Here is a 16198-nt window from a genome sequence, read left to right as displayed (position 1 = left end):
TCAGAACTTATTTCATTTATTTTTTTTAACTTTTCCTCTCTTTTTCATTCACCAGAGGTCAGATCAGTGTAAACATTTAATAAAGCAGTTATACTTTAGCTTACTTACATAGCTTGTGTTTTGTTCATATATATGTATTCCTGATAATGATGACGGTGACCTTGATATAGAGGTCAAAATGTTGAGTGTTATTTTTTTTTTATGTAAGTAAAATAATTGCTCTAACACGTGTTTTTTTGTGTCCATAAATTCTACACAATCGATGCAGACCACCATGCAACCATGAGAGAAAGAATTGTTATAATCCATAGAAATTTTTAATATACATATAATATACATATGTATATTATGTAATTATATACATATTACATAATATACATATGCAATATGTATATTACATAGAAAATATAAATATTTTCAGTATTTATATTATCTGAAATACTGAAAATCTTTCAGTATTTCAGATATACTGAAAGATATGTATATTCTTTCAGATATACATATCTGAAAGAATATGTATTATGAAACACTGAGGCAATTTCTCAGAAAGTCAACAGCCTCTATACAAGCCTAGTTGTGTTGAAATACTTCTGTTTCCACATGCTTGGGTGAAGGATTAAAATAAGAGAGTTTTTTTAATCAACTATAATTTACAATAATTATTTGATTCTCTTCTGTAAAAATAAGCATTGTGATTGGGCCTATTAACAATTGTTGGAAGGAGTGGACATCTTTGTTTAATTTTTTTATGTGACACCCACCCTATGAAATGTAAACCTAGAGTACATTAGTAATCATGGGTGGGTTAGGATGTTTTTATTTAGACTGAAGCTTCACATTCTTCTACAGTATGTCATAGCAAAAAATTGAGTGAGCTGACCAAAAATTTAAGAAAATTCATAGGATTAATGTATTTAATTGTGTGGATTTTTTTTATAATTTTTGCTGATGTAGATTTTACTGTATGTAAAGAATTTAATTTTTGCATACAATACATACGGCCTGGTGTGCTTGGCCAAGTGGTTAGCATGTTGCTCTCCAGCCAAAGAAGCTGCGGGTTCAAGTCCTGCCATGGGCGTGGATGTTTTTGATTGTCTGTGAAAATAATAGTGGTGGTGGTGGGCAGTGAGTGGCGTCGGTGTAGATGATGTGGTTTGGTGGATTGAGTGGTGGAGGCAGAGTTGTATAGTGGGTGTCCTCCCTCAATGAGTCTTTGGACTCCTTGGAGGTGTTACGTAATATTATATGGTCAAATTTTGTTGCATCCTTTTATCATCATCAAATTCCTGCCATGTATCCTCAAGGGGTGTATAAGATATGATAGCACTACATGAAAAATTTACATTATTACTAACTTCCTATCTACAATTTTCCTCCAAATCAGTCTGTTACTTGTCAAGACTCCAACATTATCAGATCTTATATTTCTATCGTCTAAGACACTTTGTACCGTGTCAATCCACGTATATCTTGGTCTTCCTGTTGGTCATTTTCCTGCCAACCTGGCAGAGAACACTTGTTTGGCTAATCTTTTCTTGCCCATTCTGTTTTAATTCTTTAATTGATCTTAAAAATCTTATCTCTGCAGCTTGTATTTTACTTTCATATTTCTTTTTAACAGTTCATGTTTCTGAACCTATATGATAGTGGGAGTGAACATTGCTTTGTAAAATTTTAGTTTCTTGTCTTGTTTTTTTATTCAGTATCCTTTTAATTGTTCCACAGATTTTCTGAAATTTCTTTATTTTTTCATCTATATCTTTATCTTTTAGATATGTTATTATACAGCCTAAATAATTGAAGTGTGTCATCTGTTTTATTTTTGATCTAACATGATCTCAACCTTTAAATGCCATGGCTTTTGTTTTCTTTTGTGAGATTTTTAAGTTGTATTGTTGGCTTATTTTGTTTAATTCATAAACTGATTTTTGAAGGTCACCTTCATTGTCTTGTAATATATGATCATCTGCATAAAGCATTGTATTGATAACAGTTCTTGTGATTAACTGGATATCTTGTTTTATTGGCGTTTCCATATTTTAATAATCTGATTAATGTATGTGTATATTGAATAGAGTTGGAGATAAGCTACATCCCTGTCTGATACCCTGATTTATTTCAATGTCTTCTGTTAATTTATTACCTAACTCTGTCTTTTTGTATCTTTATATAAACTTTGTATGGCTTGTACCACGTGTAATAAATATCCTTGTTTTGTCATCATATTCCATAGGTTTTTCTCTGTATATTTTATCAAAAGCTTTCTCATAATCTATAAAGTCCATATGAGTCTCTAAATTAAATTTGTCTTTTTTTTTTCAATAATTTGTTTTCACACAGGATATTGTCTATACATGATCTTCCATGTCTGAAGCCATTTGTTCTTCTGAGAGTAGTTTGTTTGCAATATTTCTAAGTCTTTTATTCAAGATTTTACTGTAAATTTTGTAACCTGTATTTAATAAACTTATTCCTCTGAAATTTCCACAATCATCTCTGTCTCCTTTCTTAAATATAGATATAACCTTAGCTTTTAACTAATCTGATGGAACCTAATATTTCCTGCAACAGTTATTTATTAATTTTAAGAATCTGTGGTGTAAATATTATCCTCCATATTTCTATAAATTAACAACAACTCAAAGAAAAATGGAGAGGTTGATGCTAGGCATCACATTAAAAGATAAGAACGAAACACCTGGATAAGAAGCCAGACTTGCATCACGGACATCACTCTTCACCACAAGCGACTAAAATGGAAATGAGCCGGACAATTATCCAGAAGAGAAGATGAGCGATGGACCACCATACTTATGAACTGGATTCCTAAAGAGGGGAAACGAAGCCGAGGATGTCCTAAAAGAAGGTGGAGTGATGAACTGTCAGAGTTTATTGGGGAAAGTTGGTCAACCATTGCCAAGAACAGAAAGGTGGAAAGAACTGGAGGAGGCCTTCGTCCAGCAGTGGACAGAAAATGGCTGAAAAGAAGATGTTCATTTGTGCTGTATCTCCTCCTTCATTGTTTAAGTTCCTTAATATTTTGTAGGCTATGTCTTGTCTTCCATGTATGTTTTCTCCTATTTTATTAATAAATCTGTCCCAAGAATCTTGGTGAGCTTTCTGGTTTTATCTATATTTCTTTTGTTTTTGTATATTTCTTATGTTTCCGTTGTTTGTTTTTGAAGGAGTGATTTGTATGCTATTTGTTTTTCTTTTATTGCATTTTCTATATCTGTGTTCCAGACTTTTAATTTTCTTTTTCTTTCTAAGTACTTCAGAGGCTGCTTTTTGGATGATCTTTTATTAAAGTATTCCATTCTTCTGATTTGGGATTCTTTTAGGTAATCTGTTAATCATGATTGATATAGCATTTTAATGCTTTTTTCTTGTAATAGATATACTTTGTATACATGTTCTATTTTTGTTTTTTCTTATTTACTTCCTCATTCCATTTTGCTAGTATTTCTGTTTTAGAGACTACTAGGCAATGATCCGAAAAAATTTCACTTCCTCTGTAAACATATAAATCTCTCACTCCTGGAGCCAGTTTATGATTAGTAATGATATAATCAGTTATAGATCTTGTTCCTCTGCCTTTCCAAGTATATTTATTTATATTCTTTTTTTGAAAAAAGTATTGGCTATTTTAAAATTAATTAAAGTACAGAAGTCTAATAAGTTCTTGACCATTGTTAATCACACAAATTTCTCTATATTTTCCTAACATATTTGGGATTGGATTATTTCCAGCTCTTGCATTATGATCTCCTGCTATTGATATATAGTCATTTTTATTACATTTATTTAACTGTTTTTGTAGTTCCTCATAAATTTTCCTAACATATTCGGGATTGGATTATTTCCAGCTCTTGCATTATGATCTCCTGCTATTGATATATAGTCATTTTTATTACATTTATTTAACTGTTTTTGTAGTTCCTCATAAAATTGTTCGGAATCATCTTTCCTACCTTCTTCAGGTGCATATACTCCTATGATATTTAAATAGCTTCTATTTGTTTTTAATTTAACTGTTATAATCCAATTATTTACAAAATTGTACTTCCATATTCTATTTTTCCATTTATTATCGATTAAGATGGCAAAACCACTAGAAGTCCGATATATTGGTCCACTCCACTATATAGCATAGTAAAACCATGTATATCTTTTGTTCCTTTTAGTTTCTATTTTGTTTCTGTTATCATGGCTATATTAATATTTTTAGTTTTCAGTTGTTTTACTAATTCTCATTCCTTTGTCGTTATGCTTTGTACATTCCATGTGGCTGCTTTTAAAATGTCCGAGATTCCTAGTCGGTTACCTTTATCCTTACTTGGTCATTTACCATTGTTTTGGTCTGATGAATTTTCCAGTTCATGTGTCTGAGTTGTAGAAATTTTTTTACTTGGTAAGGTAATCAACCTTACGCAAAATTCCCCAACCTGGAGGACCAGAGTATCTCTCTTAGTCTTGCCCCTACCTTTCAGCCTGTCCAGCTAGGGAGGCCCTACCAGTAGCTTAGCTACTGCTGGCATAGCTCTTGAAGTCATTGGTGCATGCAAGCCTCCTGATCACGTCAAGGTGGAGTGGAGATACCATTAAGGAGGATGTATATATATATAAAATTACAAATGAAGTATTTTCTTTAGAAAGGAAATTGGAACCAAAACACCAAGTTGCAAGAGAACAGAACACCATGAAACAAAAAGGAAATGCTAAGAAAATCAAAAGGATTGATTTTTTAATTTAATCTTTGTTCCACTATGCAAATTATGATGCTACAAGAATTGATTTTAACATATGTAAATTGTCAATTTTCTTCATAGTAAAGGCAAACAAGAATAATGAGGGGTGAGGTTTGAAAGTAAAACTAATATTGGAGTTGACAATCGTCATACTCTACTGAGTTTCCCATTCCTGAATTTACTAGTTTGAAGTAGAATTTTAAGTACTGTAGTTATAACATTTTGGAGTATCTGTTATATCACAAATGTGTTACTCCTTGTAGTGTTGTTATAATTTATTTAGCAGGAAAATTTTGATGCAATCTGAATATATTTTACAATTTCATTTTTAGGTAGGAGAATCATCACTAGCAAGTCCCTTAATGAAATACAGTGCCAAGGAATATTACTTTTGTGCTGCTCTCTGTCATTTATGTGTGGATTTGCTAAATGCACAGGTAAATTGTTTTATATTTGCATGCATTAGTAATTACTTCATAAATGTACAAAGTTAAGTGTCGTTGTATACCTTTATTTTATGACCTTATACAGAAAGTTATCTTCGTTTACCATTGTTATTAATACTACTAGATTTTCAGAGTTGTCTATTTAATTTGATGTCCAATTTAATTTAAACCTCCAGGTTAAATCAAGTTTAAGTGCATGCTTATGGGGCTTTGTATTCTTTCTCAATTAGTGTGACTGTGTACTTTAAGTGCTAGAGAATCTTATTAGAATGCCAGAAAACAAAAGTGGGTTTTATTCCATATTGCGAGATTCCATGGAGTGTTATTTTTTTAATATATTATTAATATTTTGCAGGCTCCTTTGGGTAATCAAGGATGCCGAGGAAGGGAGTCCCTCATGCAGGTTGCACAATGTCTAAATACCTATATCTTTCTTTGAAAACATTCTGTGCAGATGAACTCAATATTTGCTAGATAGCCCATTTCACACATACATTACACACCGTGAGAACCCAGATCCCTGTCTCCCAACCTGTCATGAACTGTAAAATCTCTTGTCTGTGCTGTAAGATCCCCTTACACCTTATATGATTCAATCCTGTCTTTCCTTTACAGACTTCATCATGAAGTTCCTGAAGTGTACCCTCAGGTGGTGTAGAGGATATCATTATAGTATGATATCCTCTACACCACGATATATTATGACAATTTTTTACAAAATTAATGTCTTATTTTTATTTTTTTTTATTTTTTATGATGACCCCACACGCAAAACGTCACAAGACCTATAACACTACAATGTTATTAGTCTTTTAAGGCATTTCATACTGTATCAACTGCCTTGATTGCCATCCTGGCAAAAAAAAAAAAAAAAAACTAACTTTGCCAACTTTCTTTACTTATTCTGTTTAAGTGACAATACCTGAAATTAGTATCCTCCTTTTTTAATGATTCTGCTATTGATGTCATCTGTTCACTTTCCGATTCTTTCTCAGAACTCTTAGATCATTACTTTGAACATGATTTCTCTCTTATTCCATACAAATTTATTCAGGTGACCTTCCTATCATCCCCACCCCCTTCCAGCCTGGTTGGCTGAGTGGTTAGTGTATCTGCTCTCCAACCAACAGGTTACAGGTTTGAATCCTGCTACAGTCATGGATGTTTGTGATTGTTTTACCTTGGATATGGTACAGTATGATCTTTGCTATCCTTGCACCATAAAACACTATAAATCATCATCCAGCCATCTCAACTTTGCTAATTCTGTTGTCTATTTCCATACCTGATTTATCATCATCACTAAAAATTGTACTTAAGTGGCTGATTTAGATCCTGTTATCTTCAGTGATTTAGATAATGTTGTCTTCAATGTATTTTATTTCAACATAATAAAATATATTATGGAAATACATCTAATATCAATCTTAATGAAATAAGCAAAAAATTTCACATAAATCAAGGACCATTTCTCCCAAACTCTTCACATTAACACTGGCACATATGATGTGTAATTTAGAATGGCCCAATAAAGGAGTCAATATTAATGGAATTAATAACCTAAGATTTGCTGATGATATTCTTATTATTGCAAATGATATGAAAGATTTAAAAGAAATGATAAAGATCTAATAACCAAATCACTAGAAATTGGATTAGACATTAATTCTGAGAAAACCGAAAAGGATATGATGAAAGACAACATTAAGGTAAACAGTAAAGAAATTGAAATAGTAGATGAGTATGTATATATAGGAAAATTGTTAACAATGAAGAAACAAGGAGTTATGAAAGAAGTGAAAAGAAGAATGGGACGGGCAGCTTTTGGAAAATTGAAGAGATTTTTAAACAGCAAAATAAAACTGAGAGCAGAGCAAGACTGTTCAACCAACGTGTATTGCTTCTTATGACATACAGAGCAGAAACCTGGCCAATCAAAAAGGAAATAACATATAACATGCAAAAAACAGAAAGAAGAATGGAAAGATGTCTGCTAAACATAAGACTCAGAGATAAAATCAAAATTGAAGAAATAAGAGCTAAAACAAAATTTTTAGATATTGGAGAAAACATACTTCGAAAAAATGGACAGGACACATTGTAAGACTCAAGGATAATAGATGGACAAAAGTTTTACGAGAGTGGTGGCCATATGAAGGTAAAAGATCAGCTGGAAGACCTGAAAGAAGATGGTAAGATGATATAAGAAAAACATTTGGAACTCTTTGGCACCAACAAGCATGAAATTAAACAATATGAAAGGATAAAAAACAGATGGAGAGAATTGATAGACACCTATAGTCAGAAGTGGCTATAAAAAGGGTTACGGAGAAGAAGATATAATTATTCTATTGCTCCAGATGAGCGTGAAAGTGTAACATGATTACACAAGTAGCCTAGTCATGAAGATACTTCACATATAGACTTTATTTTCACTTGGATAAAGTATTAAACAAAATATAATTTCTTGGAAATATTAATTTAATTTGTAACCAAGTGAAAAAATTTTCTCCATTTATCTCTAATTCAGAGAATTTCAACAAGATGATAAACCTCTTCGCTACTTTTGTATGTATAATATATGATTTCTGCATTCTTTGTGGGTCTGGCATGAGATCTCAGTAAAGGTTTAAACTAGTTTAAAGCAGCCCTGTCCATAATGCAATTGATATGAAGTCATTAGCCTGAATATATAAGTAATGTAGTTGTGAAGATGCTTCAGTCATGAACTTTGTTTGCTCACACTTGGATAAAGGATTAAATAAGAAAATGATTTTTTGGCATTTTTAATTTAAAACATGAAAGAAAAAGGTAATTAAGTTTTGTTTACATCAACCACTTCTGGACATAAGAATTATTCACTAAAATAGTCTTCTCGGACTTTCCTCCTCTGTTGTTATACAATCTTTTTGTGTTGTCTTCAATCAGGTTTAAGTTTTCAACTGTTATTGAGGAATACTGGAAGGATGTGGTTAGTCTATCATCCTCCTTTTACATTAAGCTACTTTAAAAGATATATTTCGGTGATTACACCACATTTTTTATTATTCAGTTATACAATATACTGAAATAATAGTTCCCAACAAGTTTCGTAAATCGTAGGATTTACATCTTCAGGGGTAAATAGTATAACTTAAAGTTAAAACAAGAGAAATTAATAAATACAAATCATAACCGTCTGGCTATTCATAAAACTCAAATAACAGAATGCAGATATATAACGTTATATATATAAAGATATATACTGAGAAAGAAAGTTTATTTTCTTCATTAACTTCTAATAGAATATCTAGAAAAGGAAGTTTTCTATTTTCTTCTTATTCTAAAGTGAATTTTATGGTGTTCTGCAAATTGTTGAGATAATCTTTAAAATTGATAAGTTCATCTGTTGTTCCATTCCATGTGATGAAAATATCGTCTACATAGCGTAGCCATATTTTTGTTTTTTTATGGTAATTCTTAAAAGCGTTGTTTTCAAATTTTTCCATAAATAGGTTTGCTAATACCGGTGATAATGATGAACCCATGGCCAGTCCTTTTTGTTCCCAGATTCTGTCTTGATAGGTGAAAAAAGTATTGTTTATACAAGATCCACCAAAACCACTTCATAATCCTCTTAAAAAAACCAGGAGTCTACAAAATCTATTGCTCTTGCGGGATTTGCTACGTAGGACAGACAGGAAGATCTGAAGAAATACGCATGGCTGAACATCAAAAAGATGTACAATACAAAAGAGAACAAAAAACGGATCTTGCTTTCCATACCACTTCCACTGGACAGTATGTACTCTGCTGGCAAAAAACGACGATGTCATACATAGAAAACAACAGCTACATAAGAAAATTTAAAGAAGCTGCTAATATGCTAAAAAACCCAACCCAATGCAATAAAAATCAAGGTTTAATTCTCCATCAGAGCTGTGGTCAGCTCTAATAAAAAAATCTACCTCAATCTGAGCTCGGACTATATGAACAAGAACACGCGACATCATCCAGTATTGTTCAACGTCAATAACGTTTTATATCTGCATTCTGTTATTTGAGTTTATGAATAGCCAGATGGTTATGATTTGTATTTATTAATTTCTCTTGTTTAAACTTTAAGTTATGCTATTTACCCCTGAAGATGTAAATCCTACGATTTACGAAACTTGTTGGGAACTATTATTTCAATATATTGTATAAGTGAATAATAAAAAATGTGGTGTAATGACCGAAATATGTCTTTTGAACCAATTAGCCACAGAAGAAGTTTATGCCTGCAATTAAGCTACTTGTTTTACGCTGTCCTCTTTTGTCTATATCTCTTTTCTTTACTATGACATGTCTCCAGAAGTAGTCTGCCACCTCCCCCCTTTCACTGTGCTCTGTCTGTATTTATTCTTTTTTATATAGAGAGCTCTGTGATGATAGCATTACGTCATACTAAATTTCAGTTTTTTGGCAGAACTCAGTCATAGAGAGGTTAGCTCTTATGACTTGGTTCTAATAGTATTAATGTATCTTTATTCTTTACACTGATGCAATATTTATACTTGTTTAAGTGCATTTACAAATAGCTAATAAAAAGGATATTTTCTTTCTCTGTTTTAGCATGCTTTAAAGAAATATGAAGAACTATGCCCTTCTTTACAGGATTCTAGGGAATGGAAGTTATTACAGGTAAAGAGAATGGAATGAATGGTTTGATAATTTTATATAATTTTTTATAATTTGATAATTGTTTTATAAAATATGTTTGCAACAAAATTAATGCACTTTTCAAATTACATAGTAATTCTAGTTAAAAAATATATTTAGCTTCCCCCCCACCCCCTTATACTTCCTGTTCTTGAAGTATGTATGTGATTTTCAAACTTAAGAAGGATCGTGAAAAAAACGAATCAGACTTCCAAACTTCACAGCTTTATTATTGCTGTAATAATATCCATGAGAGGATCTCCATAAGCAGAATTATTAGGTTAAACCAGAATCATCATAGGTTCACAGAAGGAAATGACTGGACGTCAAGTCAAGATGCATCATATGCACTATGATATATGCATAGTCCTATGGGTACTTAGAGATATATTGAACACCTGCATGCATGTACACTAGTAGGAAGGCAAACACAGGCTAATTGTAAAAGACACATGCTCCTGCAATCCTAACTGATGCCCTCTATGGGTAGGGTTGATGGATACTTGCTGAAGGTTTCAAAACGTTGGTCTCCCAGATTTTTGTCAATGTGATTACAGCCAGATTTGGTTAAGTTTGGGGGTTATTATAGTGTTGTGGTGGACTCCAGAAGTAGTCCTTCTCTGATTTATTTTTCTAATTAATGCAAATGATATGCAGATTCAGCTGAATTGGCTGTTTCCTTAACTTTGCTGTATAATTTGAGGGGATGATTCCACAGGAGTGGAAAGAATGTATGATAATCTCACTGCACAAAAGTGATAAAAAGACACCTCTGGAAAGTTGGTAAGAGATCGAATACAGAAATCAATTGCCAGAGAATCTATACTTTGCAAAGAACAGCATGGGTTTACTAAGAGAAGGTCATGTTTCAGTAGTTTCTTGTGTTTAGATTTCCTGAAGCTGTTGACAGGATTCAGTATGGAAGACTGTAGCATAACTTGGAGGATATGGGACTGGATTATAAACTACTAGTTTGTATAAAAGGATGACTGACTGACATCAGAAAGAGTTGTATAAGGGATGTTATTCTGCAAGATTTAAAGTGACCAAACCAATGGTGTACCACAGGGATCAGGCCTTGGTCCATTGTTATTCAATCTTTACAATAAACACTGGGAAGGATTTAAGAAGGGAGAGAGCTGTTTGCTGATGATGTTAAGATAGGCAGGGTAATCAGAATGTATCTGACATGCAGCATTTGCAGAATAATTTAAATAGGCTGGAATTGTGTTCATGTGAAAATGGCTGTTAACTCAATATTGATAAATGTAAAGTTATGTACAGATGTGTTTAGATGTCCAATGGCATATATATTGGCAGGTATCAGACAGAATGTCTAATACCTGCTGCTCAAGAACAATCACTACAAACGAATGCAATCAGGGTGAAGATCAAAAAGATCAGTAACAATAACATTTGCTGAGTATGCAGAGATAAAGAAGAGACAGTGGACATCAAATTAGTTCTTGCAGCAAGGTTGTTCATATAAACTATATAAACAAAGGCAGGGTTGAGTAGCAAAACCCCTTGGGAACACACAGTTGAAAAAGTTGTTGAAAATGCAAAGATATTATGGGACTACAACTACAGTAACATGCCAGATGTTACTGTAGTTGAACAACATGTGGCAATACCAGGGGGATAGTAAAATAGAAGAAAAAAGTGGATAAAAAACTGACCAAGTATAGACATCTAGAGATTGAAATTCAGCGACTTTGAAAAAAAAAGCAACTACAGTTCCAGTTTATGGTGCAGTTATGATATCTCTCTTATATGCAATTTGGTAGGGGTGCAGTTGGCCCACATTTTCTTTTCATGCATGCCACTCCACTGCCCATAGCATTCAAGTGTTAGGGGGAGGTATCTTGAAACAAAGACACCCAGTGTCTGTACTGGCTAGCACTATTATCAGGAGTGTTAGGAGCAATACCAAAAGTACTTATAAAGCATCTGGAAAAGCTGGGCCTCCCAGATGTAACACTATCTCAACTCCAGAAAATGGTACTCTTATGAACATCTACATTTTACAGTCATATCTAGTCTATCTATTCCTAGGCCTTTGGATAAGACCCAAATTAGACTCCTTTGCTAGTCAAAGATTTCATTATGTTGTTTCTTTTTACTTTTTGACTGTGAACTCTGTTAATGAATATAGAAATAATAATAATATACACTGCTTGACATAATTAACAGAACAAAATGTTTTTCATTAATATTTTATTTTTAGTGTCAAATACAGGGGCAGCTCGTCTATAGGGGCCAGGCCCCACCTATATTTGTATAACTAGCCCAATAATTGTAATTTTAAAAAGTATGTTTCTTGTAATTATTATTTTTTGATCTATTTCCAACATGTTTTATTATTTAATAAAAAAAATTACTGTAGTATTTTGTGGCAATATTGTATAATGCGACTTAGTATGGTCTCTGGCTGTACTAAGTTGTTGATCTGTTTTATTGTTTTTAGTCTGTTTAATTATTGTTGTTTTTTGTTATCATTTATTTCATCATCATCAAATTCCTGCCATGTACCCTCAAGGGGTGTACAGGATATGATAGTACTACATGAAAAATTTACATCATTACTAACTTTCTATCTACAATTATACTCCAGATCAGTCTGTTACTTGTCAAGACCCCTAATATTATCACATCTTATATTTCTGTCGTCTAAGGCACTTTGTACCGTATCAATCCACCTATATCTTGGTCTTCCTCTGGGTTTTCTTTAAGGCTTGCCATTGAATCTCTGAAGTTTGGTTCCTGTTCTCAAACTCATTCATTTTTTCTTCGATAATCTTTGTGTATTTTAGTCTACAGTTCACATTAGAGAGCTGCTCAACTTTTATTCGCTTTAAAACTTGCTTACATGTTATTCTTTTCAATATGAAATTCAATCCTGCTCAAGACTAAATAGTGATCACTTCCGATTTCAAATCCTCTGTACACTCTGGTGTCCTGCACAAGGGAGAAAACATCACTATCAACAATAACATAGTCAATGAGACTTTTCTTATTTCTTGCCTCTTCTCTCCATGTGAATTTGTGCACATTTTTATGTTGGAACATGGTATTAGTAATAACCAGTCCATGTCCTGAGCAGAAATCCAACAGATATTTGCCATTTGCTCTTTTCTCCAAATTTTCCCAATATATTTTAGTATGTCTGACAATCATTTCCCACTCTGCTATTTAAATCCCCAACAAGGACCAGCTTTTCCTTTTTCATTGTGTCAGATCTAAATCCTCAAAAAAATTCCTCCATTTCTACCTTAGTAGAACCTTCTGTGGGACCATAGGCACAAATAAGTCTCATTGTCCAGTTCCCCATTCTGATATTTGCCCACATCACTCTACTTGAGACTGCATGCCATTCAAGAATATTAGCCTCGTATTTAGTGTTGAATACAATGGCTACTGCTTTTTTTCCTTGATTGTCATTGCCTGAATATAACATTTTGTATTTATTGCTCAGAAAGATCTCACCAGTTTTTGTCTTTTTTGTTTCACTCAGCCCTATTATGTCGATCTGGTACTTATCTAATTCCTCAGCTAGCTCCATTTCTTTGCCATTCAGGCTTCTTATGTTGATAGTACCGATCTTTAACTCTGGTGATGTTGAGTTGGACGGTTTTTTCAGATTTGTTCCAGTAGCTGACTTTTTGCCGGGGGCCTTGTTTAACCGGGCAATGCCCCAGCCTGCATGAAATTTTGTACCATCATTTTGTAATTTGGTTTAAGCCAATAAGAATTACAATTTGGTCGGCTAAATTCCAAATTGCCTATCATTTACTTTAAAGTTTAAATTTTTATTACGTCCATAAAACAATACATTTTAACTATGAACAAAATCGATAGTTTATTGGAAAAACGTATCTCGGAAGTTTCAGCATTGATTTATAAAATAAATAATAGAAATGATAACTTTTTTGTGTTAACACTTGAAAAATGAAAACATTTTGCAGGGCGGCCAGCTGGAGTCGAACCAGCATTTTTGGATTTCTGGTTCACTGCTCTAGTCCGTTGAGCTTTTTTTTTTTTTTTTTTTTTTATGCTCTAGTCCGTTGAGCTATGCCCGCAACTGCAAATCTTTTGAGTTTTCATGTTATTAATACGTTGAGCCCATATATGTTATGTTCTAACAATTTTAAAAAATTAATAGCTCGATGCATTGTTTAGTCAGTGGATTCTGACTAAACATTATTGTAATAGAAATAATAACTATAAATCAATAATAGAACCCACTATATAAATATAAAAAAATTAAGTTGTTTTTGGCCCCTGGCCCCATCTGTTTCTATTGTCACTAGCTGCCGCTGGTCAAATATTTGATATAATTCATTTTTGCATGCATATTTCAAATATCCAATAGAAATTAGTCTACCACTCAACAGGTTCACTCATAATACGAATTACTCATGCCTATATGTATATATATAAAAATGGGTTGCAACCACATCATTTCATTCCTGATTTTGTTTGCTCAGTGAGTTAGCCATCTCCATTACCTTCTGAATGGTAAGTCATATATTTGAGATGTTGGCTTAATGTGTCGCGAAGTGTCATTCATTTTGGCACTGTAGATGGATGCAGTTTCAGGAGACAGGAACATTACACAAAGAGCTGACTGAGATTACTCAAGGGCTACTTCAACCAGAACAAACCACTACCTGGTTGTAATGGCAAGAATGAACCCTGCGATATTCTGTCACCAATTATCTCTTAAGGTTGCTGCAGCCACAGGTGAAAACGTTTCCAATCAGACTGTGTTAAGAAGGTTCATTTTAAATGGTTTATATACAAAGAAGGTAGTGGTTAATGAGAAATTGGTGCCATGAGCATGTGACTTGCAGTCCTGACAAATAACATCTAGAATCTACAAACACATATTTGATCTGGAGTAAGAGACACAGTGGAGGAAATGTTCTTGTGGGAGTGGAATAATGATCCATTACTAGCACTCCCCCTCCACTCAATTCATATTTTTTAATAGGGTTTGAAGGATCTGTTCTTGATACTATGGTGCAGTTGTGGCATCTCTATTATATGCAGTTTTGTAGGGGTGCAGTTGGCCCACATTTTCTTTTCACGCATGCCACTCCACTGCCCATAGCATTCAAGTGGTGTGTGTGTGTGGGGGGGGGTATCTTGAAACAAAAATACCCAGTGTCTGTACTGGCTAGCACTATCACCAGACTTAAATTCAATTGAACATGTATGGTATGCCAACAACTACCTCCACAGTTGCTTGGTAAACTAAAGTCTACTCTGGTAGAAGAAAGGATTTGTTGATACAGAATCTTATAGAAACCCTTATATTAAGTGTGGTTCACCACTCAGGCCTGTTCAGCCATTAGAGGGGGATCCATGCACCATACTGATATGTGACCTTTTTTTTGGTAATTCTTATACCTGTTGTACACCACCATACCAAATTTTGTCTTGCTTTTCATAAACTGCACAAGTTTTGCACTACATTTTCTAAGTGTTTTTCTAATTTTGTCAAGCAGTGTATTTATATACTATATTTTTTGAATAAAGGCTTCCCACATGTAAGAGAAAACAAAACGTAATTTATTACTCCTATATATTTTGCTCAATATGTCATGAGCTTTGTTCAGGAAGAAGACAGAAAAACATAATATTTAAATTCTAAATACAAGAACAGGTCATACAGCATGCCTATAATATCATATGTCTTGGTCTCAGCTGTCCTGTAAGAAGAAACGCTATTAGAGTTCAGAGACATGGGAATTGACATTTTTTTAAAATTAATTATAAAAATATCAAAAATGAACAACAATCATTTCTGAGAACTTTGAAATAGGCATACAGTCTTTCTGATTAAGATTAGGATGGTGGCATAGGGCTTCACACAATTCAAAAAATAGACAACCAGATTTGAACCTGCTGTAGTGTAGCATCTTGGTCTAGTTCCAGTGAACCTCTGTGTTTGGTGTCGATGGCACAAGAAGCAAGGCCTTAATCTTCAGAATCTTCTATATAATCTTGATGTTCTTCAATTCTAATAGTAGCAGAATGATCCAGTCTGAAATTAATTTATTTCAGATAATTTAACTTATTTTAGGATCTGAAATTGATGCTTACCTGCCAGCTGATAGTTTTAAATTTTATTTTTAGTTCATTTAATATTAAAATATACTTTAAAAAAAAAAAAAAAATGAGGACGAAATTCACTTGGAAACAAATAACACCTGAAATCATATTCTTTTTAATTCACTCTTGCATAAATTAAATAACTTAATTATCTATCATGAAGAACTATATTTCTTAAAATCACTAGTATTCATCATCACTGGCAGA

At 33.1% G+C, this 16198-nt stretch overlaps 1 protein-coding gene across 2 annotated transcripts in view; it reads left to right on the top strand.

The window, feature by feature from the left end:
* LOC150101396 (alpha-soluble NSF attachment protein-like) overlaps positions 1-16198 on the top strand; it is a 209880-nt gene that overhangs the window by 164639 nt on the left and 29043 nt on the right. For both annotated transcript variants that reach the window (XM_090400554.1, XM_090400553.1), the window contains exons 8-9: positions 5081-5185; positions 9788-9856. In XM_090400554.1, the coding sequence (XP_090256680.1) occupies positions 5081-5185; positions 9788-9856 (174 nt within the window). The remainder of the gene's footprint in view (positions 1-5080; positions 5186-9787; positions 9857-16198) is intronic.

This window comes from Typopeltis vanoorti, chromosome 11, assembly GCF_054136105.1.
Source record: "Typopeltis vanoorti isolate ZY-2024b chromosome 11, IOZ_Tvanoo_1.0, whole genome shotgun sequence".
Taxonomy (NCBI): domain Eukaryota; kingdom Metazoa; phylum Arthropoda; class Arachnida; order Uropygi; family Thelyphonidae; genus Typopeltis; species Typopeltis vanoorti.
Note: the sequence above shows the minus strand (reverse complement) of the source record. Positions and strands in the feature narration are given on the sequence as shown.